The 27732-nt window shown below is 38.3% G+C and overlaps 1 protein-coding gene across 2 annotated transcripts in view; it reads left to right on the top strand.

Moving 5' to 3' along the window:
* The first annotated feature begins 3702 nt into the window (after window positions 1–3702).
* The window catches only part of Pnpla8 (patatin like phospholipase domain containing 8), a 49051-nt gene continuing 25021 nt past the window's right edge, over window positions 3703–27732 (top strand). The window contains exons 1-4 of one of the 2 annotated variants that reach the window (XM_051145218.1): window positions 3703–3868; window positions 18730–19852; window positions 19943–20092; window positions 24475–24626. In XM_051145218.1, coding sequence (XP_051001175.1) covers window positions 18818–19852; window positions 19943–20092; window positions 24475–24626 — 1337 coding nt within the window. In that variant the 5' untranslated portion in view covers window positions 3703–3868; window positions 18730–18817. The remainder of the gene's footprint in view (window positions 3869–18729; window positions 19853–19942; window positions 20093–24474; window positions 24627–27732) is intronic. The other variant, XM_051145227.1, reaches the window with a different exon arrangement.

The following is a 27732-nucleotide window of genomic DNA, read 5'->3' on the forward strand; positions in this document are numbered from 1 at the left end:
GCTCCTCCTGCCTTTGTGGGCTGGTGGCCAACAGCCACCAACAGCACCCGCACGGGAGGAGGAGAACCATAAACAACCATGCATCCTACCCTCTCACCCCTTGCCTGCTAATCAGAAAGTTTGGCATCAGGATTTGTAATCAGAAAGCTTGTCTTGTAAAACCACCCTCACCTTAGAAAGATATGAGACCCCTAGCTTCTGCCATGTAAGGCCTGCTTTCCTTTTCAGAGCCCCACTCATACTGTTGTCTGTCTACAGCTTTCATAACTCTTCTAATAAACTCTTTAGTCCCAACGCTCTGTCTTAGTGTTCCTCTTGAACCCGCATGGGAGTGTGTAGAGCGTACCCATGAATAATTTGAGGTAACTCTCTTTCTTCAAAGCTGTGATTTTAATCACTTAGAGAAGACTCCCTTGCCGTGGCAGCATAATATACTCACAGGCTCTAAGGACTGCATGTCACAGGACCTTAATAGGCCCCCAAAGCTTAGGACATCTGATAGAAACACCATCCAGGCCTTGAAATCCACCAACCCAATTCATGCCAAAAAAGGAACAAACACCTAGCCCCCCTGCTGAAGTGAGAACAAAGGTTAAGTCAGCATTCGGAATGTGGATAGGAAAGTCCCAGAGTGAAAAGTTCCTGAATGTACTAACCATGCCTTTTTCTTCTCTAACTGAAATGTGCCAACCGGTGTGTGTGTGTATATGTGTGTGTGTGTGTGTGTGTGTGTGTGTGTGTGTGTGTGTGTGTGCATAAAAATCTAAAAACTGTAAAGACACAGAGCTGCACAATTTGGGAAAGTTCCCCATATAGCCGCTGGAGTGCAATAAAGAGTTTCTTTTCGGCTTTAAGAGTTTCCATGTGGTAGTCTCTGGTGGGCTTACTCAAACCAGCTTATTCACATTTGGGGGGGGGCACCATTTTCTGCCTTCCATGGTGACTATCATGGGAATTATTTTCTGGCATATCTCTTACATAATTTGTGCAAATATCTTGCAGCATATGGCTAATTCATTTTGGTCACATTATTAAGATTTTTTGAACGAAGAAGAGATTAAAGGCTCTTTGAAGAAGTTATCTGAACTAGACTTTAACAGTTAATAGAAAGAGGAGGGAAATACCCAGAACAAGATAAAATAATCAATAAACCTTTAACTTACAATGAAAGGATCAAGTACATGATATGACAGCCATGTGGACACCTGTTTTACATAGGTGAAGAATGTGGCGTTAAACAATTACTGCATTTATCTTTACTCCAAGCATTAAGACATTACTCTAATGTATTAACACACAGGATAATCTACTTTATACATTACTGAATTTATTTATTTTGTTGAAGTTAAATGAAAAATTATTTTCTTCTCCAAACTTTGCCTAGTGTCCAAAGTATCATAAATTGATTTTATTTCCATCTTAACATAGCAAACTAGTGATTTTAATAAAATTAGAGTCAATTCCATAATACAGAATTCTAAAGTTGATTATTTGCTGGGTAATAAGACATATCAGAAGATATAAATATAACTGCTTTGTACTTCTGGCATGGAGTGAAAATACCAGCATTCATATTAATAAATTATAACAATGTGCAATGAGGAAGTTGGTGAAGCAGGTGCAAATAGAATAAACAGTTTGCTCTACGGGAGCAGGAAGGAAAGATTATTTTTGGTTGAAGTACAAGTCTGAAGGAGGATAGGACAGGAGGAAATCTAAGCCAAGGGCATGAACCTAGGCACTAATTAGGAAACGGCTGACAGCTTGTGGTGAAGTACAGGTGCTTCTGGCGGGTAAAAAAAATTACTGGGCAAGGGGTGGGAAGCCGGATAGTCAAGGGGTGAGAAGCCGGATAGTCAAAGCTTATCATGTCTTTGTGGTTTACCGAGATGCACCGCTGGTCCATGCTTTCTGCTCTGGGAAAACACATGATTGGATTTGCAGTTTTGAAAGGTGACTTTACCTGCACAAGAGACTGGGTTAGAGGTTAGTTACAAACAATAGAACCGGTTTATGTGAGACTGACAAACATCAAGCTCTACACTAAAGCAAAGGGAATGAGAACACAGAGCTGAAGAAAGTGCAAGAGATGGTAATGTATAATACAATTAAGCTTCATTACTGATTAAGAGTTACTGACCAGGGAGGGAAAGGGAAGAATAGGAATTGAGAGGTACACGGAAATTTCTGACATAGCGAGAAAATCCGGGTATATTATCTGACTAACTGAAGGAATGAAGGCACACAAAGGGAGAAGGGCCGACGTCACTCCTTTGCCAACATTTACTTACGTTCTTTTCATGCATCTTCACAGGTAGCTGTCATCCTTTGACTTCTACCTCAGGCCAGTCTGCAGCCAGTGTTAGCAAGATTCCTCTAAGCTGGAATAAAACGAATCCCCACCCTCAGTAACTGGTCATCTCATCATCCCACCTGCCCTCAGCAAGGATCTGATTCTGTTCAGCATGAATGTCTGGTATCTTTGCTGTGATGTCATCTCTAAATAAATTTCCATCCAATGACCACCCCCTCTGCCTACTGGCTCTAAGTTCCACTCTTTGTTGTGTCAGAACTTGGACCTGAGAGCTCACCATGATAATAATTCTGAACAATCTTTTCACCATTTCAATAGTGTTAGTCATTTTAATAGCTAAAAAAAAAAAAAAAAAAAAAAAAAAAAAAAAAAAACAAGAACTAAAGTTACTTCTAAGTTCTTCTAAATTTTAATTTGTGGAGTACATATTTTAACTGTTGTGCAGCTAATTAATAGTTAATACACGGCTAGGTTTTACTAAACATCATGGTGGACACAACTGAACATTTGCGTTTCCCAAAGCCTTTTTCCCCTTTCTTTCTTTGTTTCTTTGTTTCTTTCTTTTGTCCTTTTTAGGAGAAGGAAGTGTCAAGGTCTCCCAATGTCACACATGCTGGCCTCAAGTTTATAATCCCACTACATCCTTAACCTTTGTAATGCTTAACCTCTGTAGTTCATAACCACTTAATTAAAAATTGTCAGTGAATCTGGCAGCATATATAATAACCTTCTTAAAGGGAACCTTCATTTTACAGGGCTACAGCACTCTGCCACCCTTGAAGGTGAACACTGAGGACCTAATCTGATGGTCTAGTTAACTATTTAACACTAGAATTGTGGCTGATTGTAGTTTGCCTCCTTGGTACGCAAAAAATATTAGAATTTCAACGTTTTGATTACAGAACCATCGGTAGGGCAGTATGTGCTAACTTCTAAAGGATATGTGCAAAAAAGCTTTTTTGGGTTGGCAGACCTGGTAGCTATGCTAGAAACAGAAAAAGAGGAGGTGTTACCACAACAGGATGACAGGGTCCAGCCAGGGTGCTCACACCCAGCCTGCTGTTAAAGCAATTTCCAGGCACCTGGGCAACACAGAGCACGCGCAGAACCTTCTGGCATGCTCAACTCTGCTGACTAGGGATGATGACGGGGTAAGCAAACAGTCAGAGACTCTGAGACCCAGGACTGAGATAAAAAGATAGGGATCTCTGCCCATCCGCCACAACAGGCCATAAAAGCATAGCTTGTGGCTTCCCAAGCCAGGGCTCACCCACGCACTTAGCCCCACCTTGCTTCCCGCCCCCATCTTCCCCCCCCTCCCTCCCACAGCCACGCCCTATTGTGCACTCCTAGGAGGGCGGGAGTCAGAAAACCGGACCTAGGGGTTACGTCACTTCCGCTGGGGGCGTGGCGTGGCGGAGGGTGGTGCTTGTCGTCCCAATGTTTGGGGTCGGAACGCCGCAGATGCGAAAGGACGGCCCAGCTGGTGTGGACAACAGCGCCCGCGGGAGGCGAGTGGCGGCCGCGGCGCCCCTGACTGCTGCCTGCGTCCCGGTGAGTAACCGAGGGCCGGCTGGGTGACTGGGTGGCATGTGGCCTCCCGGGTAGAGGCCGGGCGCGCAGGCCATGGGTCCAGGCGAGCGCTGGGCCCTGCTGCCGGGTGCCGCGGGCGTGGCCGCGGGGTGTTTTGGTTGGTTGTGTCCGGCCCCCGCCGCCGGTAGTCCCGTCCAGTCCCTCTGCGGTGCTGCGCCGGGTCCGAGAGGCGGTGTTCTCTGGCAGTTCCCTGGAGAGTTCGACGGTTTCTCCTACTGGGCAGCATGCCCCTTGTGTTTTGGTGGGGCTGGATATTTTTACTTCTAGGCAATTTCATTTTCTTCCCAAATTTCCTCGCAAACGATCCTATCCCAGTTGCTTAAGCAGGATCAGGTGCGTGCCTTTTAAAAGATGAAGAAACTGTATGAGTCAGCAGGTTGTTGTGGCTCCTGTGCCTGTCATTTCCGTCATGATGCTGGGGGTAAACCAGTTTTCATTCCCAGTACAGTAATACTTTTAAAGAAAAGCGACACTCAAGGAATATCTAAGCGATAGACGTGACATAAGTAATTATCATAGGCTACGTTTAATATTACCATTTGTATTTTAGAGAATAGTTTGGGTTCTGGAGCTAAATTCCTGATTGTCAAAAATATACTTAAGGCTATCAAGACGGTACATTTCCACAACGAAATCTAAAGAGTTAAAATGTGAGGATTTTTATAAAAGTACATTATTTTGAGTTGGAAATGCTTACGTTTTAATGAAGCAGCTAATTGTATCAAATTCCACATAGCTCTATTGTGAAACTGGGTAAGCACATAAACTGTACCTTCATATAATGACATCAATTCATAGTTTGTGCTGGCCTCTCTATTTTCTATCTTGTTTTTCTATTTCTACATCTCATTTTAAAATCTTGCTAGCAATAGTCCTCCTCGCTAATGATGTTGGATTAATGAAAGGGTCATTTTCACTAGTTTGTATTAATACATCCATGTAGTGACATGAAGAATTGATAGAAGAACATCCTGTGCTTGGTGTTGGTTTTCTCCGCCAGTAAAGATGGATTTGTTGCTTCATTTGGGGAACATACATCTGCTAAAAGGTCAGAGCTAGACTCTTGTTTCCTCTCAGTTCCAGCTCACTCCCCATCTCTTGTATTTTATTCTGTTTAGAACCCATTGCTTTAAACAGTTGTTGCTGAATTTTATAGACATCTTTCCTTTAGGGCTTTCTGGTTTGCTTGAGTGCTTTTTTCTTCCTTTTCCTAACTTTGGGTGCCACTCAAAGCTCTATCTACGTTGTTCTCCTCAAACCAAGAGTTTAACTTTTGAAACCAAAGTCATCCTAATTGGCTCATGGGTATCCTAAAATGTTAAGGAAAATATAGAGTGTATTTATAGCTAAGCATTTTTTTTTTTTTTAAAAAGTATAGACCTTGTTTTTGTTAGGTCCTGTGTGTCCAAATACTGCAGGCCGTTCTTTGGTCAACCCATTTAGCCTTAAGGGTGCAGTTGTCATTGTGCTGGTTATTTCATACATAAATGCAGTCTCTGCCCTATCATTACTTCATTCTGTAAATTCAAAAGAAAATCTAGTTTTCTTTATATTAAACTGCCTTTTCAAGTCTTTCAGAATATTCACAAGTAGCATTTTTCCTTTGTGTCTGATAGGAAAAAAGAATTTTCCTGACAGCAACTTAGCCCACTGGTGCTTGTCACCAAGTCTTGTTTTTTAATATTTTATTTTTATCTTTAGTTGTATGTATATGTACGTGTCTGTTTGTAGTTAATGCAAACATGAGTGTGAGTGCCTGAAAAAACCAAAGAAGGGTGTTGGATTTCCTGGCAAGTACAGACGGTTGTGAGATGGTAGCTGTAGGCAGCTAGATGTTGGTTCTGGGAACCGAACTACAGTCCTCTAGAAGAGGAGCATACTCTTAACTACTGAGACATTTCTCCAACCCATATCTTTCTTTTACAATTATTCCCTCTCTCTTTACATCATCAAAATGTGCTTCACAGTATAGCCCACTTCTGTGTTCTTGCACTATTACTGTATTCAGACCCTTGTTGCCTTTTTGGTTACATTATTGCAATTATTAAATGACATACTCTGTATATTCATTCCATTCACTATTGGCCTCACACCTAGCATTTCCCTTAGTCTCTTAATATCCATTAGTAAAATTCTACTCCATTCCCATAGAGAAGAACTAAGTCTTCCAGTCCGCTTACACTTTCACTTGTGTTGATCTCTGCTCTTGTGTAGCTCTCTGCTCTTTCTAGCTCTTGTCCCAGTTCATAGCCCTCCTCACCTTTTCATGCTTCTGCTGTAACTTTTGTTGTGCACTAATTTCCACAAAGCATTTTCTTTGCATTTTCTAGTGCTGATATTTGTTCAGTAGCACAGAAGCTTCTTGTTCCTTTCTGTCTTAAGTAATTGTTGCTTGATAGTTGTGGTTTCTGATAGCTATAATTAACATCTCTTATTTGTTTACAGAATTGTCTTTCTGTAATGATTTCCTTTTTGGGGGGCTTTATTTTCTGTATATTGATGCCTAAATTGATAGGTATATATTCATAATTAGGTGATTATAGTTTTAAAACTTTCTCAACTTTTTTTTAGTTTTTTGAGACAGGGTTTCACTGTATAGCCCTGACTATCTTAGACTCGCTTTGTAGACCAGGCTGGCCTCGAACTCACAGAGACCTGCCTTTCTCTGCTTTCTAAATGCTGGGATTACAGGCATGCACTACTACAACCAGCATTCTTTAAAACTTTTAAAAGCACATTATGGTGTGTGTGTGTGTGTGTGTGCGTGCGCGCGTGTGTGTCTGTCTCAGGAATTGGTTCTTTCCTTTCAGTATGAGTTGCTGGGATTGAACTCAGATTGTCCAGTTTGCATGGCAAGTGCTTTTATCTGCTGAGCAAGACTGTATCTTGTTAGAAAGAAACAATGCAGACTATGTGATCATAGTCTAGTTCTGCATTGCTTTCTCTTCTGCCTCAGTCTTTGACTGATCACAGTGAATCTTCTCTGCCTTCAACTACCTTCAATATAAAAAGCTCATTCTGTCACTAAAATGTTGCTTATATTTTCTTCTGCCTAGAATTCTTCATCAAAACTCTCCTAAGAATTCATTTCCTCACTTTATTCAGAGAGCCACTAAAATGCCGAAGTATCAATTCTTCTGACGGTCCATCTAATTAATATTCATTGTGCCCTTCCCTTTCTGCTTTCCTTCATGACATTATTTCATTATTTATTGTGAGCACAAATTAATCAATATGTATGTAAGTGTTAATAATTTGTCTTGGTGTACAAGAATGCCTGAAGTTGAATAAGGTCATCACCTTACTGTACATGCTTCCCTTTTTCTCCTATGTAAGGTGTTTTCCCGTATAGGAGGCTTTTTTTTTTTTTTTTTTTTTTTTTTTACTATTTAAAATATTGTTAGTCCCAAACCACTCTCAGTCCTTATGAGTAGCTTATAGATATGTTTCTGAACTAGTATGTAGCAGCGAGTATTCACTTTTTAACATTTTAGTATTCTTCTTTACTCTATTCTTAGTTACTTTTTCTTTTTTTTCTTCTAGTAGTTTTATTCTTCCTGTTATCTTTGGACATTTAGCCTTAATTAATTTTGTCTGATTTTTAAAGCTTGGTTGCACATTTTCTTGTTGGCTGTATGTGCAGATCCTCTCTCTAGGTGATAGTTCATTCCATGGCGTATTTTGTAATCTTTCTGGGTTAATGTTCAGTGGTGGATGCCCATTGCCCAACATTTGGGCTGACTTTGCCTTGGAGTTTTAGTTGTCTTTGCTAGAATTCCATGAAATTAACCAACTCTGACCAGTTTTCATTTGTGTTGAGACACTATGAGGGTAGTAAGAGTGTAGACTCAGCCCTGTGGTACTGGTCTTAAGCATGGCTTTTGTTCAGTCTGGTTTATGTTGATGGAACCCAGGGCTTTCTTCATGTTAGGTAAGTAAGTGTTCTGCCAGTTGAACTATTCCCAGCCCCACAGAATGAGTTATCTACATTACTTTATTGAGTATTTCTTCTTTTCCTTTTTCTTTCTATTTCTTTTTCTTTTTTCTTTTTTCTTTTTTTTGTTGTTGTTGTTTTGGTTTCGTTTGGTTTGGTCTTTTTTTGAAACAGGGTTTCTCTGTTCAGCCTTGGTTGTCCTGGACTTGCTTTGTAGACCAGGCTGGCCTCAAACTCAAAGGGGTCCACCTACCTCTGCCTCTTTGAGTACTGGGATTACACGTGAGGCTTTTATCAAGTATTTCTGTGTGGTGGAAGTTGCCAGTTTTTATGCTAACTCAACTTTTATCACATTCATTGCAAGTCTTGAGAAGCTCAAAACAAAGAGACAGGAAGGCAGATAGGCTTTTGTCAACTTTCTGTTCTTCCTCTGTACAGGTGAGTGTGTTAAAATAACACATGAACCTACACTGTAGAAAAGATTTTAGTTCAGACTTTTCTTCCCTCTGCATAACTGCATTCAGTCCTTGTTTTGATTTTCTCAGTATGATTTTCTACTGCTCCCTTATATAAGGTACATCCTGAGTAAGAATACATTGTTTATTCATACATACATATATACACACACATATATATACGCACACACATAAATATACACATACATATATATACACACATATATACACACACACATAAAAATACACATACATATATATACACACATATATATACACACACACATAAATATACACATACATATATATATACACACACATAAATATACACATACATATATGTATTGCTCTGTAGCCCAGGCTGGCCTCAAGCTTGTGATCTTGCCTCACCTTCTTGAGTGTTGGAATTACAGGTATATGCTACTATGCTTAACACTTTGATTGTTTTAACCTAGCACTTAAAATGATTCCATTGTTTTTCTAACCAAGACCAGTTTCAACCAGTCAGGGCAGACTGAGGAGGTATATGTAGAGTTGGTGACTCAGGGCCAGAGCTTATGGCTCCTGGCAACTGAGGGCCAGTACTGCTTGTAACTGGTGAAAGATTCTGAGCTCTTTGAACTCTTTGGGGCAGGCCATCCATAAGGAAAACAGTAAAGGGGTGGGGGGTCATACATGTGCACGTACACACACACACACACACACACACACACACACACACACACACACACACACACAAATATGTGCATCTGCTAGATGGAGCAAATCCAACAAGCAGACTCCAGCAACTTTATTTTTCTCCCACAGCTTATATATATCCCAGCAAAATCTTTCAAGCAGTACAAAAATTACAATGAACTTACATTCTGTTTTTCTATAAGTGAACAATTATAATGAATATACATAAGAAAAATATGTTCCCCAATACCTTCAGGTGATCAAATGTTTTATGTATTATGGGTGAGAAACAAATATGAAAAACATATTAGTCCCAAGAACCCACATACATTTCTGGCTAAGTAACTTGTTATAGATTAACAAAGTATAAACAAGCAAGGTAATTTTTTTTCAGCCGGTCCTTCTTTACTGACAGGCTGTAATTTATAGTTACAAAGAAAGAATCAATTATCTTAAAAAGTAATTTTATAAAAATATTAAAAGAATCACACATCTAAACTTTTATATAAAAAACAATCAACCGTTTCTACTTTAAATGCTCAAGGTGCACATCTGTTCATTAGCAATTTTTATTGACTCCTGTCAGGAAGCTGAGGGCAAAAATGGGTATGAGAGATTAATGACCCTGAAATCCAGCTTCTGTGAGAGAGTCACATCATCCAGTACTAATTGCGATACTGTTTTTGCTCATTAACCTCAAAAAGTCTCCACCTCAAAAGAGTAAACTTTTTTTAACTTTAAATTGTTCCTCAAGATTTTCTACATCAGAGCCACTGACAAAAACATCTTAACCTAACTTTCTGAAACTGCCCAAGTCAAGTCAGGAATTCTGTAAAATCATTAATTCATCTAAACACTATTACTAACTTCGTCTTTATATTGCTTTGAAGGAAAATTATCCAATGAGTGGGCTGTTACCCAGGAAGCAGTCACACCAGACCATAGGCTCCGCACACCTAATCACACCATGCCAGGTATATGAGCATATAGCAGTGACAGCATGAGAAGGCACATCAGGAACAGGAAGCAATCCAGAGCCCTTGGGGCCATACATCTCCAAGGAAGTTCACCTGCCCACTGCAGCTCTTCCTGCATGGGGTCCCCCATTTTCTTTCCTAATATATTAGTCATAGCTTTAAAAGAATACATTTGTTTATTATGTGTGTACATGCAATTGCACATGGAGGCCAGAGGACAACTTTGTGAGTCAGTTCTCTCTTTCCATCATATAGGTTCTGGGAAGTCAAACTTGGGTCATCAGGCTTGGCAGCAAGTGCCTTTATCTATTTAGCCATCTCGCCAACCCTCAGTTATATCTCAAGAAAAAAATTAATGATTGTTCTTAGAGTTTGCAATATATAGTTGTAGTTAATCTAAATGCAGTTTGAAATAACACTGTACTTCATACATAGTGTGAGTAACTTAACACAGTTGCCTAATTCTTTCTTCCTTCCCTTGTGTCATCATCACTTGTTTCATCAGTCCATGAGCATTGGACTACTGCATATAAAATCAAACCTCTTTTTTAGTCCATATTAATTGTGTAAAGTTACTATTTTATTGTGACATTTTCACTCATGCACATAGCCTTTTATCACCACCTCCAAGGCTCTTGTCTTATGATCTTCTCTTACCCTTTCTCCTCCTACCTTGTCCTGATTTTCTTTTCTGTAATAGTTTCCCTTTTACTTTTATGCCATGAAACACTCACCCTTCAGATTTACCATGAGAGAAAACTTGTGATACTTTTCTGAGACTGTATTATTTTGCTTAACATGACATTACCAGTTCCATGTGTTTTCTGTTAAATAGTTTTGCTTTATGGATTAATATTACTCCATTGTGTGTCTGTATACTACATTGTACCTGAACTGTTTTCCATAACTTGGCTACTGTAAATAAAAAGGCAAGATATCGGAAGAAAAGGGAGCTTCTCACTCTGGATTTTGAGGAGATTACCTATGTTTTCTGATTCTCAGTATGTTAAGTACTTTGATTCCATTTTGAGGATAGTTTCTAGTTTCTGTATATGTATATCCAGCTTTTAGAATACATTTATTTACTTACTTATTTGTGTGGGAAGGTTGGTGCACATGGTGGTTGTCAAGAAACAGTTTGCTGGAGTTGGTTCTTCTCTTCCATCATGTGAGTCCAGGGGAGTGACCTTGTGCCGTGGTTGGTGTCAAGTGCCTTGGCCAACTGAGCCATCTCATTGACCTACATAGTTAGTTTTTGTAACACCATTTGCTACAGAGGTTGTCTTTAACATGTATTTTTGGCCCCTTTCTCAAGAATCAGATGGGTTTATTTCTTGACCCTCTGTTTTGTTCCATCTATTGGCATGTCTGCTTTATGCTAATACTATGCTTTTGTTACACCTCTAGAGTCCATTTCAGACTCAAATACTGTGATGTCTCCAACGTTGCTCCATTTGCCCAGGATTACTTTGGCCCTGGATTACTGTTTTGAATTTTAGGATAATTTTTCTACCTCCATAAAGAATATCATTGATATTTTGGTGGGAATATGTTGAATACTAACAGTGTTTTATCTTTTTTCTTCTTCAATATTTTATATTTTTACTGTAGAGCTCTATCATAAGCTTTGGTTTACTTCTAGGTATTTTCTTTGTAGTTGGCGGCTCTTTTGAATAAAATTAATTTTCTCTCTTTTTTTCTTAGCAAGTTCATTATTGGTGCATAGAAAAACTACTGATTAGGTAGGTCTAGTGGTACAAGTTTATAAACCTATCTGCCAGGGAAGCAGAGACTTAAGATAGCAAGCTTAAGCTTAGCACAGCTACAGAGTGAGTTAAAGTCACTTCATACAATTTAATGAGACCCTGTCAAAATAAAATGAAAAGAGGCTTTGATGTACATCTCAGTGGTAAAGAGCTTACTTAGCATGCAAGAAACCCTGGGTTCAATATCCCGTATTAGGAGAAAGGTGGGGATGGGAGGAGTGAAGAAGAGAGGAAAGAGAAGTGAAGCAGAGTGGAAGCAGGCAAGCTCCTGATATTTGTAGGTTCATTTGGTATCCCATTGCTTTGCTGAATTTATCTTATCATATCTAAGAATTTTCTGGTGATGATTTAAAGGTCATCTAAGTATAAGATCATGTTCTGTATAAAGAATGGTAGTTTGACTTTTCTTTCTCCTGTTTGTATCCCTTTTATTTATTAGATGTACCTCATTGTGGTAAGATTTCAAATAACATCCTGAGTAAGAGAGGTGAGGATGGACATCCTTTTCTCGTTGCACATTTTAAAGGAAATGCTTTAGTTTTTCCCTATTCAGTTGATATTGGCTGTGCATTTGTGTTGTGTAGACTTCATTATGTTGACATTTGGTCTTTCCATATTTAGTTTTCTTCCAGACTTTTCTCATGAAGGGATATTGAATTTTGTCAGAGCTGTTTTGTGTATGCATTATGATGATTGTGTGAATTATTCCTGAATTTAGGAATGTGCTATAGTACATTTATTGATTTGTATATGTTGAACTATCCTTGCATATCTGAAGTGAAAACCAGTATGACCTACCTGATACATGATCTGTTTAATGTATTGCTGAAGTTGGTTCACAGGTACTGAAGACCTTTTGCATTTATGTATGTCAAGACTATTAGTCTATAGTTTTACTTTTGTTCGGTCCACATTTGGTTGTGGTAGCAAGGTGCTACTGGGTTTGTGGAATGATTTTTAAAGTGTTTCTTCCCTTTCTATCTTACATATTGTTTTGTTGGAGCTTGTGTTGAATGGTAGATTTGACCAGGAACCTGTCCAGTCCTGCACTTTTCTTGTTTGGAAACCTTTTTTCATTAATTTATTTAATCACTTTATAGCCTGATCACAGCCCCTTCCCTTCTCTTCTCCTAGTCCCACCCTCAATACCGCATACACACCTCACCCATACCCCGTCTCCTTCTCATAGAAGAGAAGTGCCCCCTCATCCCCCAGGGTACCAATCCACTCTGGTGGACTGTGTCCTCTCCCACTGAGGCCAGACAAGGCAGCCCAGCCAGGAGAAAGGGATCGAAGGGCAGGCAACAGCATCAGAGAATACAGCTTCAGTCTCATTTCTTATTGACTGGTTTAGGTGGTGGTGGTGATGGTGGTTGTTCTTTCTCCTCCTCCTCTTTTCCTCCCCTTCCTTCTTTCCTTCCTCTCTTCTTTCCTCCTCCTTTCCTTCTCCCCTCTGCCGCCGCCTCCTCCTGTTTTCAGGTACACTCTTGATTCAGTTTTTACAAGTCATTAAGTGTCTAGAAATTTACCCATTTCTTTTAGATTTTTCTCTTGATTGGAATATAATATTTTAACAATATTACGCAAGGATCGTCTGGATTTTAGTGGGGTCTGTTGTAAAGGCGTATTACAGGGTAATTATTTTTTTGTATGTGTCTGGTTTTACTAACTTGTATATTCTTTGTCTTTTGGTTATTTTAGCTAAGTTCTTATCATCTTTGTTTTTTTTTCAATAAATCAATTCTTATTTCATTTTCCACTCTTAAGAGCTATGTTACACCCATTTGATCTGCTTTGATTTGATTGTGACTGTGCCCTGATTTTTCCCTCTTGAAGAAAGTATTTTATTGGCACCTACAGTTAAGAGACTGAATTTTTAAAAACTTTAGATTTTTTAAAAAGTTAGATATTTAAAGAGACTGAAATTTTAATGTCTTTGAACTTGTAAAGACTGTGGGACTTTAAAGTCATGTAGCTCTTTTTGAAGAATAAGGAAGAAAAGATTGTAGCTTAATAGTAATGTGTTTGTGTGTCAAGTTCACAAGGAGTCAGTTGTATTGGTTGGTTTTGTGTCACAACTTGACACAAGCTAGAGTCATCACAGAGAAAGGAGCCTCAGTTGAGGAAGTGCCACCATGAGATCCAGCTGTGGGGTATTTTCTCAATTAGTGATCAGTGGGAGAGGGCCCAGCCCACGGTGGGTGGTGCCATCCCAGGATTGATAGTCCTCGGTTTTATAAGAAGGCAGGTTAAGCAAGACAGTAAGCAGCACCCCTTCTTGGCCTCTGCATCAGTTCCTGCTTCCAGGTTCCAGCCCTGCTTGCGTTCTTGTTCTGACATCCTCTAATGATAGATTGTGATCTGGAAGTGTAAGCAAAATAATCCCTTTCTTCCCCAACTTGCTTTTTGGTCATGGCATTTTAAGTCACATAATAGAAACATGAACAAAGACAAAGGGGTCAGTTCTGAAGTTTTGATTTATGTTTTCCTGATGACTAAGGACGTTGAGCATTTCTTTAACTGCTTCTTCGCTGAAACTGCCATTTAATATTCCTGATTCTCTGTTTAGCTCTGTACCCCACTTTTTAATTGGCGTATTTAGTTTGGTGATGTTTCATTCCTTGAGTTCTTTATATATTTTGGCTATTAGCCCTTTGTTAGATGTAGGGTTGGTGAAGATCTTTTCCCAATCTGTAGGCTACCATTTTGTTCTGTTAACAGTGTCCTTTCTTTACAGAAGCTTTCAGTTCCAAGAGGTCCCATATATTAATTGTTGATCTTAGAGTCTTAACTGTTGGTTTTCTGTTCAGGAAGTTGTGTCTGTGCCAATGAGTTCAAAGCTCTACCCCACTTTCTTTTCTAATAGATTTAGTGGTTTTGGCATTGTGTTGAGGTCTTTGATCCACTTGGACTTTAGTTTTGTGCAGGGTGATAGATAGGGATCTATTTGCATTTTTCTACATGTAGACATCCAGTAAGGCAAGCACCATTTGTTGAAGATGCTGTCTTTTTCCCATTGGCTCCTTTGTCAAAAATCAGAAGTCTGTAGGTGAGGGTTTATTTCTGGGTCTTTGACTCAATTCCATTGATCAACCAGTTGATTTCTATGCCAATAACATGCAGTTTTTATTACTGTTGCTCTGTATTATACCTTGAAGTCAGGGATGGAGATACCTTCAGAAGTTCTTTTATTGTAAAGGATCGGTTTAGCTATTCAGGTTGTTTTGGTTTTCCATATGAAGTTGAGGATTATTCTTTCAGGGTCTCTAAAGAATTGTGTTGGTATATTGATGGGAATTGCATTGAATCTGGGGATTACATTGAATCTGCAGATTGCTTTTGGTGTGATAACATGTTATTTTTACCATGTTAATCCTACAGATCCATGAGCATAGGACATCTTTACCTCTTCTCATGTCTTCTTCAATTTCAGAGACTTGAAGTTCTTGTCATACAGGTTTTTTACTTTCTTGGTTAGAGTTATACCAAGATATTTTGTATTATTTGTGGCTATTGTAAAGGGTATAGTCTCCATAATTTCTTTCTTAACCCATTTGTATTTTGTATAATACAGGAAGGCTACTGATTTTGTTGATTTAATCTTGTATCCAGCCACTTTGCTAAAGGTATTTTTCATCTGTAGCATTCTCTAGTGGAATTTTTGGGATCACTTATGTATACTATCATATCATCTGTGAATAATGATGCTTTAACTCCTTCCTTTCCAACTTGTATCCCCTTGACCTCCTTTAATTGTCTTACTGCTCTAGCTAGAACTTCTAGTACTATATTGAATAGATATGAAGAGAGTGGGCAGCCTTGTCTTGTCCCTGATTTTAATGGAATTGCTTTGAGTTTCTCTTCATTTGGTTTGATGTTGAGAATCAGCTTATTGTATATAGTGTTTATTATGTTTAGGAATGAGCCTTGTATCCCTGATTGGTCCAAGACTTTTATCATGAAAGGGTGTTGGATTTTGTCAAAGGTTTTTTCTGCATCTAATGAGATGATCGTGTGTTGTTGTTGTTGTTTCCTTTCAGTTTGCTTATAGGGTGAACTACATTGATGGGTTTTCGTATTTTGAAGCATCCTTGCATCTCTGGGATAAAGTGTACTTGATCATGGAGGATGTATTTGATATGTTCTTGGATTTGGTTTGTGAATATTTTATTGAGTATTTTTGCATCAATGGTCAAGAGTGAAACTGGTCTGAAATTCTCTTTCTTTGTTGAGTCTTTGTGTGGTTTAGGATATCAGGGAGACTGTGACCTCATAGAATGAACTTGGCAATGTTCCTTCTGTTTCCATTTTCTGGAATAGTTTGAAGAGTATTGGTTTTAGCTCTTCTTTGAATGTCTAGTAGAATTATGCAGTAAAACCAACTGGCCTTAGGCTTTTATTGGTTGAGAGACATTTGATGGGTGCTTCTATTTCTTTTGGAGTCTTTTAGCTGTTTACCTTTTCTTGATTTAACTCTGGTAATTGAAATCTATCAAGAAAAATCATCCATTTCTTTAGATTTTTCCAATTTTGTGGACTATAGGCTTTTGAAGTAAGATCTAATGATGTTTTGGATGTCCTTAGGTCTGTTATGTTCCCGTTTCATTTCTGATTTTGCTAATTTGGGTATTTTCCTTCTGCCTTTTAGGTAATTTGGCTAAAGATTTGTCTATCTTGTTGATTTTCTGAAAGAACCAGCTCTATTATTTTCATTGATTTTTTTTTTTTTTTTTTTTTTTTTTTTTTTGTATTCTCTGTTTCTAATTTATTGATTTCAGCTCTGAGTTGGATGATTTCCTGTCATTTCCTCCTTTTTGGTGTGTTTTCTTCTAGAGCTTTCAGGTGTGCTGTTAAGTTGCTAGTATGGGCTATCTCCAATTTCTTTATGAAGGTGCTTAGTGCTATAAACTTTTCCTCTTAGCACTGCTTTCATTGTGTCCCATAACTTTGGATATGTTGTACCTTCATTTTCATTAAATTCTAGAAAGTCTTTAATTCTTTATTTTATCCCTGACTATGATGGATTAATGCTGGGTATGTTGTGCCTTCATTTTCATTGAATTCTAGGAAGTTTTTAATTTCTTTTTTTATTTCATCCCTGACCCAGAGATCATTGAGTAAGGAGTTGTTCAGTTTTCATGAGTTTGTAGACTTTCTGTTGTTTCTGTTGTTGTTGAATTACAGCTTTAATATGTAGTGGGTCTGATCATACACTAGGGGCTATTTTAGTCTTCTTGTATCTGTTGAGGCTTGCTTTGTGACCGAGTGCATGGTCAGTTTTGGAGAAGGTTCTGTGAGGTGGCTTATACTCCCATATCACTGTTCATCATCAAAACAAGTCCTGACAGGAACTCTCGGGACAGGAACTGATACAGAGGCTGTGGAAAGGTACTCTATACTAATTGCTTATCATGGCTTTTTCAGCTTGCTTTCTTATAGAACCCAGGACTACTAGCCCAGGCATAGCAACACTCCCTCCCTTTCCCTCCCACTCTCCCTCCCTCCCCTCCCTCTCCCCCTCTTTCCTTCTTTCTGACAGGGTTTCTCTATGTATCCTTGATGATCCTGGAACTTATTTTGTAGGCCAGGCTGGCCTCAGACTGGATCTGCTGTACAGGCAGTTTCTTAATTGAGGTTCCCACCTCTCAAGTAGGTTGTGTCAAAAGTTGACATAAAATTATGTCACAGGGATTAGTTTCTTTGAAAGCCATTCATTGCTCAGCCCCATGTCTGACCTAATATCTCTGTGACTGACAAGACATTTAAAATGGTTTTAAACATCACTAGTGTAGTAATGAGAATGGTTTCCATTGAGTTATGTATTTGTGTACTTGGTTCCCAGTTGATGGTACTACTTGAAAGGATTAGGAGGTATGGTGCTGTTGAAGATGTGTCACTGGTAGCTGGCTTTGAAGTTTCAAACACCTATACCATTCCTAGTTAGTTCTGTTTTGTGTTTGTAGATCAAATGTAATTTTTTCAGCTACTGACCTATCACCATGCATGCACACCTGTTCCCATGCCCTCTACCTTAATGGTCATGCACTCTAACCCTCTGAAACTATAAGCCACAAATAATCTTTTATTAGTTGCCTTGGACACAGTGTCTTATCACAGCAATAGAAAAGTAACAAAACTTTAGTTTGTACAAGGGAGTGCGCTATTGCTGATAGGCCTGATCATGTATTTTGGGGGTGAATGAGGGCTGCTTTGGGAGTTTGGATTAGGAAAGCAGTGCTTAACAGGCCATCCTAGTTTGCATGACAGTAGTGCCAGAAACAATGTGGATTATGAAGGCTTTGCTCAAGAAGTTTGAAAAGTAAATATCAACAACTGACCTAGAGAACGTTCTTATGATATTCTAGGGAAAACATGTAGTTGCTTTCTGCCTTTGTCCTGAAAAATCCCCTAACTTCTCACTGACATCTGCAGCAAACACTTACTTTATCTTATTTTAGAAATTGAGCCTCATAAGCTGTCTTGGAAGCATAGCATTTCATCTCTTAAAAATTTCATGTATTACCCGGGCACAGTGGCACATGAGTGTAATCCCAGCACTCTGGGAGGCAGAGGCCAGCAGATCTCTATGAGTTTGAGGCCAGCTGGGTCTACAAAGCGAGTCCAGGACATCCAGGGCCAGCTACACAGCGAAACCCTGTGTTGAAAACAACAACAAAAATTTTCATGTACTGTTATTTTTTATGTGTTTGAGTGTCTTGCCTGCATATATGTCTGTGCACCACATTTGTGGTGCCCTTGGAGGCCACAAAAGGGTATCTGATCACCCAGAACTGGGGGTTATAGACAGCTAGGCTGTGAACTGGGAATTGAACCCTGGGTCTTCTACAAGAGCAACAAGTGTTCTCTATTGCCGAGCCATCTCTCCAGCTTTATTCCATCTTTCTTTGAGATGGCTTGTTGTGGTACAAAGTCATATGTATTAACTCAACTTTGATTCTTTTTTTAAAACTTGAATACTAATTAATCTTTTTTCTTTTTTTAACCATTTCAGGTAAGACCATGAATTATGGGATTCTTAAATGAAGCATTCAGGAGTGAAAGTAAAGAATGTCATATAGAAAATAAATGATTTTTAAGTTATGTCTATTAATTTGACTCTAGATATATATATTTACCTCCTTAGTAATGCAAGAAGTCTTTGTGGGAAGCAAAGAAGCAAACAGCTGCATTTTGTGTGTTCTAAACATTATTGGCGCATGAGCCATATCAATGTGTACAGAGATTTTCACACAAGTAAGAAAGGCTGTAAATGGAACAAAAGTGAAGCACATTGCAGTAAGCACTGGCACTCTGCAAGCAACTATGGGTTACATGTTGGAATTTTGAAACTTAGCACTTCTGCTCCCAAGAGACTTCCAAAAGTGAGCATTCATATGTCCCGTATTAAAAGTACTTTGAATTCTGTTTCAAAGGCTATTTTTGGCAGTCAAAATGAAATGGTTTCACGGTTAGCTCAATTTAAGCCAAGTTCTCGAATATTAAGAAAAGTATCAGATAGGGGCTGGTTAAAACAAAAAAATGTTAAACAAGCCATCGAATCTCTGAAAAACTATAGTGATAAATCAGCAGAAAAGAATTCTTTTGTGGAACAGAAAAGTTACCTCGCAGATAAAGAAGATTTAGGTAAACACGGCCTTTTTCATTACACATACAATATAACCACCAGATTTGGAGAGTCATTCTACTTTTTAGCGAATCATATTAATTCATACTTCAAGGGCAAGGAAAATATGTCTCAAGCAAAGGAAGATAAACATCTTCAGGACAAACCAGAACTTGAAGAAGGAAAATCCAGTTCACCTGGCTCTGACATCCTGACAGACATGCCAGACTCAGGACCTCTCCTAGATGCTGAAGACAAACCTTCCAGCCCTAGCCAGATGCTTGAGGTTCTCCCAGTGTCTACAAAACAAAGTATCGCTAGCTTCCTTTCTCGTCCCACGGAAGGAGTACAAGCCTTAGTCGGTGGGTACATTGGTGGACTTGTACCCAAATTAAAGTCTGACTCAAAGGGTCAGCCAGAAGGACAGGAAGAACCTGCTAAAACTGAGCACGGTGTTAGCAAAGACAAGAAGGCAGAGGAGAAAAAGCGTATGTCACTCCAGCGAGAAAAGGCAAGTCGTTATTCAGTGTGGGGCTAAAAAGTGTTAAGCATTTGTAGAGTAACTTCACCTTCTAATCACATGTTTCATATGACTTTGTAGATTATTGCAAGAGTGAGTATTGATAACAGAACTCGAGCCTTAGTTCAGGCCTTAAGAAGAACAACCGACCCAAAGCTCTGTATTACTAGAGTTGAAGAACTGACTTTTCATCTTCTAGAATTTCCTGAAGGAAAAGGAGTGGCCGTCAAGGTAATTCTAACTTATTTAATATTTGTCCTGAAATAAAAATTTTAATAAAGCTTTCAAAGTAGAGAATTCAAGGCCTTTTTTTTTTTTTTTTTTTTTTTCCCGAGACAGCTTTGTAGACCAGGCTGGCCTTGAACTCACAGCGATCCGCCTGCCTCTGTCTCCCGAGTGCTGGGATTAAAGGCGTGCACCACCACGCCCGGCTCTCAAGGCCTTTTTTATTTAAACATTTTTGTCTTTTTAAATCATACAATATATATCCAGCAATTGCCTCCTTATTTTATGATACACATTAGGCTAATGAGTTCCTTTTATTCTTTGACATAAATTCTGCTATGATTGTGAATAATTATACTTTGAACTTGACATATGTAAAAATGGAGCATAAGTTTAAATATGTTAGTTGCATTGCCTAATAATTGTCAACTTCTTAATTGCAATGCAGATATTTTTTACTATGTATTCACTTTCTGGAGATAGGAAATAGCGAGGTGTGGCCAAACACTTTTAATTCCACTGTTTGGGAGACTGAGGCAAGAGGATCCTATGTGTGAGACCAGCCTAGGCTATGTAACAAGATTCTGTCTAAAAGCAAAAGACATGAAACATAATACAGAAAACTATTGTTGATGTTTATTTCATCATCTCATGGTCTCCCTACATTTCAAGTCCAAAAATTTTAACTAATAATTGAATTGTTGAAGTAATTAGTTTCCTTGCCTCAATATTCTGTAGAGACAGCAGTGAACAAAGTTGAGGCTTCAGTAAGTAGGCCATTTAAAGAGAAGCTAAATGACTAAGGAAGGTGAGTCTCCTTGTCTGTACTTGTATACTCAATAGTTTAATACCATGTGACTTTGTTACAGCTTCATTAAAACTGTTAGTGCTTTTTCTTTTCTTTTCCTTTTTTTTTTTTTTTTTTTTTTCTTTTCAAGACAGGGTTTCTCTGTAACAGAGCCTTGGTTGTCCTGAACTCACTTTGCAGACCAGGCTGGCTACCAAATCACAGAGATCCTCTTGCCTCTGCCTCCCAAGTGCTGAGATTAAAGGCATGAGCCACCATTCCCAGCATTTCAATATTTCATATTCCTAAAATTTGAAATTTATCTTTCATATATAGATGTATCTTTTAGAGATAAGTTTTTGAAATATATGCATGCTATTAAAGAAAGTGTTCATGTCAGGGATAGCCAGAAAGGAGAGGTCTAAAATATAATTACTGTTTCAGGCAACTAAGTTGCTATAACAAAATATCATACACTGGGTAAGTTGCACCTGACAGAAATCTCTTTCTGCTAATATGCATACTGAGAGGTCCAGGAAAAGTGTTAGCCAGTGTTGGGTCTGGTGTATGTTTGTTCGCTGTATGCTGTAGCTTGTGACTCATTCACATGGCAGAATTCATAACGCAGCCCCTCTTCCAAGATCTCTACACTCACACGTAAGCAGAGTTCTCATGACCTAATCACTTACTGAAAGACACTACTTTTTAAAATCAGTGCACTAGGAACTTAATTCCAATGTTAATTTTACAAGAAGCCTAGCATTCAGACATGCTTTAAAGAATGATTTAGTATCTTATGCAAGAATAACATGAGTCCCTTTGTAAGTGTGAAGTGTGCCAGTGTCCCTAAAGTCCTTCTTCTCACCAAAGTTGTAGTCAGCAGAAAAGGTTATTTTGCACTCCATATGTGGTTACTTTTTTCCCCTCAGCATGTCAGTAGGATTTAGTCACAGTGTGCTAGGAGTTGTAAATGATTTGTTCTCCTTTTATTTATTAGTGTGGGCCATAATTTGTTGTTTGTACTGTTAATAGATTTCTGGATAGTTTTCAGCTTTAGTCTGTTAGAATTATCATGATAGTTGAACTCTTGAGGATTCCCTTATTTAAGAACAGATCCCAAATCTTTAAAAAAACAAACAAACAAAAAACAAACAAACAAACAAAAAAACCTTCAGAAACAGGAAGAAATGTGTTTCTGTTTAGATCAGTCAGAAATGAAAGTCTACATAGTTGGGAAAATATTAGCACCTTTCCCATAAATAATAACCTAAAAACAATGAACTGAAGAAATTGAGTCATGTGTTACTTGGCTGTGAGGTTTCCCAAGTAAATTTTTCTTCTTGCCAATTTCTCCCACTGTTTTAAGCAGCTTTTTCTTCTTTGTATTCTTCAGGTAGCTTCATTATGTGAGTTTAGCCAGGCCTATGTAACTCATGCTGGACTGAACGTCATCCTCCTGCCTCTGCCTTTCAAGTGCTAGATTGGTAAGTATGCACCACCACAGAGAGGGTTAAACAGCTTTTCCACTGATTGATGCAGTTCTTTTGTATTAAGTTCTCCAGGAGAGTATGTACACCGTGGGTTACCCACTTGTGCTTATCTTTTCAATCTTTTTAAAAAAGGAACAAATGCTAGTTTTAATTTAGCCTAGTTTATATGTATTTATGTGTTCTATTAAAGAAATACTCGAATCTCCATATTTTGCCGGAGGAGTTACAGATGGCAGTGAGTGGAAATGGTAGTGAGCTTCCATGTGGATGCTGGGAATGGGAACCAGGTCCTTGGGAAGAGCAGCCAGTGTTCTTAGTCACTCACCCATCTATAGTCCCTGCTTTGACTATTCTTAACATGCCATGTTTCCATATGAATGTTAAAAAGGAGAATAAAATTATGCTAGAATTGCATTGAGTAAACAAGACAGTTTAGGGTAAATGAAATATCAATTTGATCTTTGTTTTCTCTCAAGTGTTTAAAAACTCTTTAGTGTGAGCACCCTGTGCATCTTTCATTGGGCTTATTTTGTATGTGATGCTTCGAGGTGTAATTGTATTAATGTCACTGTGATTAAGCATCTTTTATTTGTAATTCGTAATTACCCCTGGCCTTTGACTATATCATACTGATATAGCGTGACTTTTCTGTATGCTGGGCATTGTGAGCTTCAAAAACTGCATAAGATCTAGATTTCTTTTTTCAGAGAATTACTTTGCTCCTCAGCTGACATAGAAAATGGAACAGTAATAGCTGTCAGTAAGTTAGGACAGAACTGACTTAAGGCTGGTTAAAGTTGGAAAAGACTCCTAGTTTTTCCTGTTCTTAGTGTATATTCCTACACTACCACCATGCCTTGGGTCCTTCAAACTCACGAATACAAAGCATGTTTTTTGTTTTTTGTTTTCTCCCCAGAAGGCTTGAGTTTAGCATTTTTTCTTCCTGTACATCCTACTTTAAAAATTCTGCAGGTGTGTTAAGTTGAAATCAGCCATACAATGCAAGCCTTCCTCCCCCTGCCACCTGCCCTCCCCCGCCAGCCACCTCCCCAATGAGACCACATGCTTAGCTGAGTTCTCTCTTTCTTTGTAATCCTCCCTAAACCAAGCTGAACTTTTCTATCCTTTGTCTTCTCAGAATCAGCAAATGCCTGAAGGGAGAGCAAATTTAGCAGCTTTCTTGGCAGCACTTGTCCCTCTTGTGGTGGAAAGGTGTTCTGCAGCTACTTGAGCAGATCTGTAGTGCACTTAAAAGGTGGTCTGCTTTAGTTCACCCTGGCTTTTCTAGTTGCTCTTGGCATGAGCATTTACCTCTAACTAATTGTTCTATCCTAACCAGAAATGGAAATTTGCCTTTGTAGCCTCTGCCATTGTTCATATTCCTGTAGGGGTCCTTTGGTGCTTAATACTTGCTAGGGCAAAAAACAGAACAACAATAGTATTTCAAATTTGGTTCAGAAAGAAGCAAGGTGTATTATTCACCTTGCTTCTTTCTGAACCAAATTTGAAATACTTCAGTTCATTAAACATTGTACAGCTCAGCTTTTCCCTCAAATTTGTGAAATTTTTTTGTAAAAATTACTGCTAATTGTATTAAGATAGTTATATTTTCTGTATTGAGTAGTGGATGTTTTCTTTTTTTAAAGGCTGTCTTGTTATGTAATCTGGAGTTTATTCTGTAGCCCAGGCTAGCCTCGCTCACAGTTCTCCCACTTTAGACTCCTGAGTGCTGGGATTACAAGTATGTGTTTTACCATCTGGCACTGCACATTTCAATCAAGAAAATACTTGGGCAGAGGCTGTTTTTTGTCTTCAAATTAGTAAAAAATATATGCTAATTTGTTACTGATATTAGTGTGTCATAATGTAATTATTTTTAACTACAGAAAAAGCAGTAAATACATTTTGATTTTATGATCTACTCATGTCAGCTAAAAATACTTTTCTTTTTGTTACAGGGTATCATTGTTTATCCCAGGCTGGTTTTGAACTCTAGATTTCCCTGCTTCTATCTCTCCAGCGTTGGGATTCTACAAGTGTGCTGCCATGCCAGCTACATGATTCTCCTTGTTTTGACATAGGTAACAAAATAACTTTTTTTCTCAATGTAGGAAAAAATTATTCCATATTTATTACGACTGAGGCAAATTAAGGATGAAACTCTTCAGGCTGCAGTTAGAGAAATTTTGGCCTTAATTGGTTATGTGGATCCAGTGAAAGGCAGAGGAATCCGAATCCTTACAATTGATGGTGGAGGAACGAGGTAAGGCTAGAAAAAAAATGGGTTTTAAGACTACAGATTTAATCCAGCTTTAGAGATTTTAAAGAAAATGTGGTTTAATATAATTATCATAAATTAAGTTTTAAAAGTAATATGTAAAGCCACTTTTATTTATGAATATAAAAGCTATATGGTGACGTATATTTGGATCATTTGTTATTTTGATTTTATCTTTTTTGTGTTACAGATTTGGTCTTTAGAATCTTACCAGCCATTCTCAGAAAATTAACAATGATTTTTAACTTTATTTGGTTGTGGTTAGCTTTTCCACATAGGCAGTTAGTCAGTTAGTCACATAATAAGGTGACGATTAGAAGGAGAATCTACACTGTCAACTTGGTGCTTCTCCCTTTCTTCCCTTGATGCCAGTTTTGGTGTAAATACAAACAATAAAAATAAATACATTCTTTGTTCAGGAAACAATTTCACTATCAGTCTTAATTCTTACTACCTGTAATCATCTGTGCTTATTCTTTGATAGTTGACTTTGTCATAGTTACCTAGTTTCTGGTCTTGTCTTTTAAATCTTTTCTCTAGAATTTTCTATGCCAGGTTCTTGTTTCCTTTGACTTTTCCCTTTCCCTTTTATTTTTGTGCTCCTGTGTGCTTGTACACTTCTGTGTTCAAGCAGTGCCCCTTTTGTTACATTTCACAATTCTACCTTTCAGTCAAGCCCTTCACACTTTGACTTGAATATAAAAGTGAAATAGTAGATGAGAGAGGTAATCTATTTTAGAATGTAGGCATAAGACAATTAATTACTAACCTCAGACAATGGCCATGGCAATTCTGAAGTAGGAAGAAAGGATATGTAAGACATTTTTGAAGAAAACGAGACTAGATATAGTACAAATCAGTAAAGATCATGTTCAAGTATAAACCCTGTGAGTGATAACAGAATTACAGAGCCAGAGAGCATGTTGAATATAAGGTTACATATATCTGTAAAGAGATGCTTGATTGTCAAAAAAGACCCAACAGAAGAGAGAAAAGTCATGAGATTTAGATGGATATTTTGTTTTAAGGTTACAGAGTTTTACCATGGCTCGAGCTGGCTTCCAACTGGTGATCCTCACTGGAGCTGAGATTTCATGTGTGTCACCACACGCAGCTAGCATGGTGGCTAGTTAATGGAAAGTTAAGTAATCCACTAAGGTGTTCTTTCTTGTGTGTTAATAGAAAACATCAATGAATTGTAGAGAATTGTTACACTTCATTAAATTAGTCCCAAGGCTAAGAGGTGAAAAAGGCAGAAGAGTCCCCTTTATTATTATGATGAGGGGAGTTAGGATGGGTGATTTCATTCATTGAGTTAGCTGGTTGAATGCCTTCTGTGTGATAGAAACTTACTCAGGTCTTGGAAACATTGCGTAACAACAGAGAAAACCTTTGTCTTGACAGTGCTTCTGTTCTAGAGGATAAAAGAAATAAATAGGAAAATCAAAAAATGTGCTACTGGGTCCTCTTGAGTGCTATGAAGGGAAGCAAAGCAAAGGCAAGTGTAGAAAGTGATAGTGCTCTCATAAACATTATAATGATTAACCTTACATAAAAGAACTAATGTTTATCAGTCTGAAAAACTCACACATCAGCACCATTTTCTTTAAAGTGAGAGCTACAGTATATTGGAAAAGATAGTAATATGTTGGAAAAGATATCACTTCTAGTGGGAGTGCAAACTGGTGTAGTCACCCTGGAAATCAATTTGATGATTCCTAAAAAAGTGCTAGAAACTCATCTGCCATATGACTTAGCGATAGCACTTCTGGTCATACACCCAAAGCCTCCGGATCCTACAAAAGAGATGCTTGTTCATCCATATTCATTGCTACTGTGTTCACAATAGCTAGGAAGGGGAACAGCCTAGATATACACCAACTGATGGATAGTCAAAATATCATGCATATACAAATGGAATTTTATTCAGTTGCAAAGAAAACTGAAATCATAATATTTGCTTAAAAGTGGATGAAACTGGAAAAATTCTGAATGAGGAATCCCAGACCCAAAAAGACAAATTTCATATGTTCTGTCATGTCTGGATTTTAGATTTGTGTTCTTAACATGAAATGCTTGTAAAAGACAGGAAACTGGAAAGGGGCCACTTGGCCAGGGGGGAAGAAAGACTTTAAGGGACCATAGTAGAGCACAGTTGGCAAGTGAAGTGAGGTGATGTGGACCCAAAGGAATAAGGGTCCTGAATAGTGAAGGGTCAAATGGGAGACCGGGGGTGAGAAAAAAAAGAAGGCAAAAGCAATAGCTGGGACCAGGTCTTGCATAAGCTGATGGCTTAGACCAAGCAAGTTTATTAAGAAGTACAGCATCCAATACAGTATTAGCAGGTTAGCAGAGAGCTAAATCAGACGATATTGGCAAAGAGAACACAGGAGTGCCATATAAGCAGTCCTCCTGGAGGTGTCTGGAGATGATTAGGGCTGTCATCCTACATGCAATGGAAAGTTTCCCAGAACAGTGTTAGCTGACCCAGAGAGTCCCTCATTCTACAGTTGAGAAACTTGTGTATAGGAAACTAAAGAGAGATTTGTCTTGAAGCCCTGTGGTGCAAGGGATTGTAAAAGAACCCACATCTTTCTTCTCTGATTGGTTTTGTTTCTTGAAATGGGGTCTCACTGTGCAACCCAGGTGGCTTGCAACTATCCATGTAGCTATTCTTTTAACTCACAATCCTCAGGCCTCAGCCTCCCAGGTGCTGGGTTTATAAGTGTGACTTCACACCTGGCCTGAGAATTATGTCTTTAATGTGTATGTGTAAGAAACCCCAGTTGTAGTGTTAGGAATACCCTAGCAACCTAACAAGTCTCTATATATTATTGATTCTGAATTCATTTATAAGTACTGCTTTTTTATTGGTTTATTTAGATAAAGTCACTCCTTTCCCCTTCTATATGTGTACTTAGAAAATTTTGGGAAGGAAAGAGAAAAGACAATCCATAAATCAAAACTTCAGTATTATTTTAATATTTTATTTTCTTCAAGTGTTTTTCTTATGGATACATACCCACACACACACACACACACACAAACACACACACACACACAAACACTCCCCCCCACATACATATTCATG

Source organism: Acomys russatus, chromosome 1 (genome assembly GCF_903995435.1).
Source record: "Acomys russatus chromosome 1, mAcoRus1.1, whole genome shotgun sequence".
NCBI classification, from domain to species: Eukaryota; Metazoa; Chordata; class Mammalia; order Rodentia; family Muridae; genus Acomys; species Acomys russatus.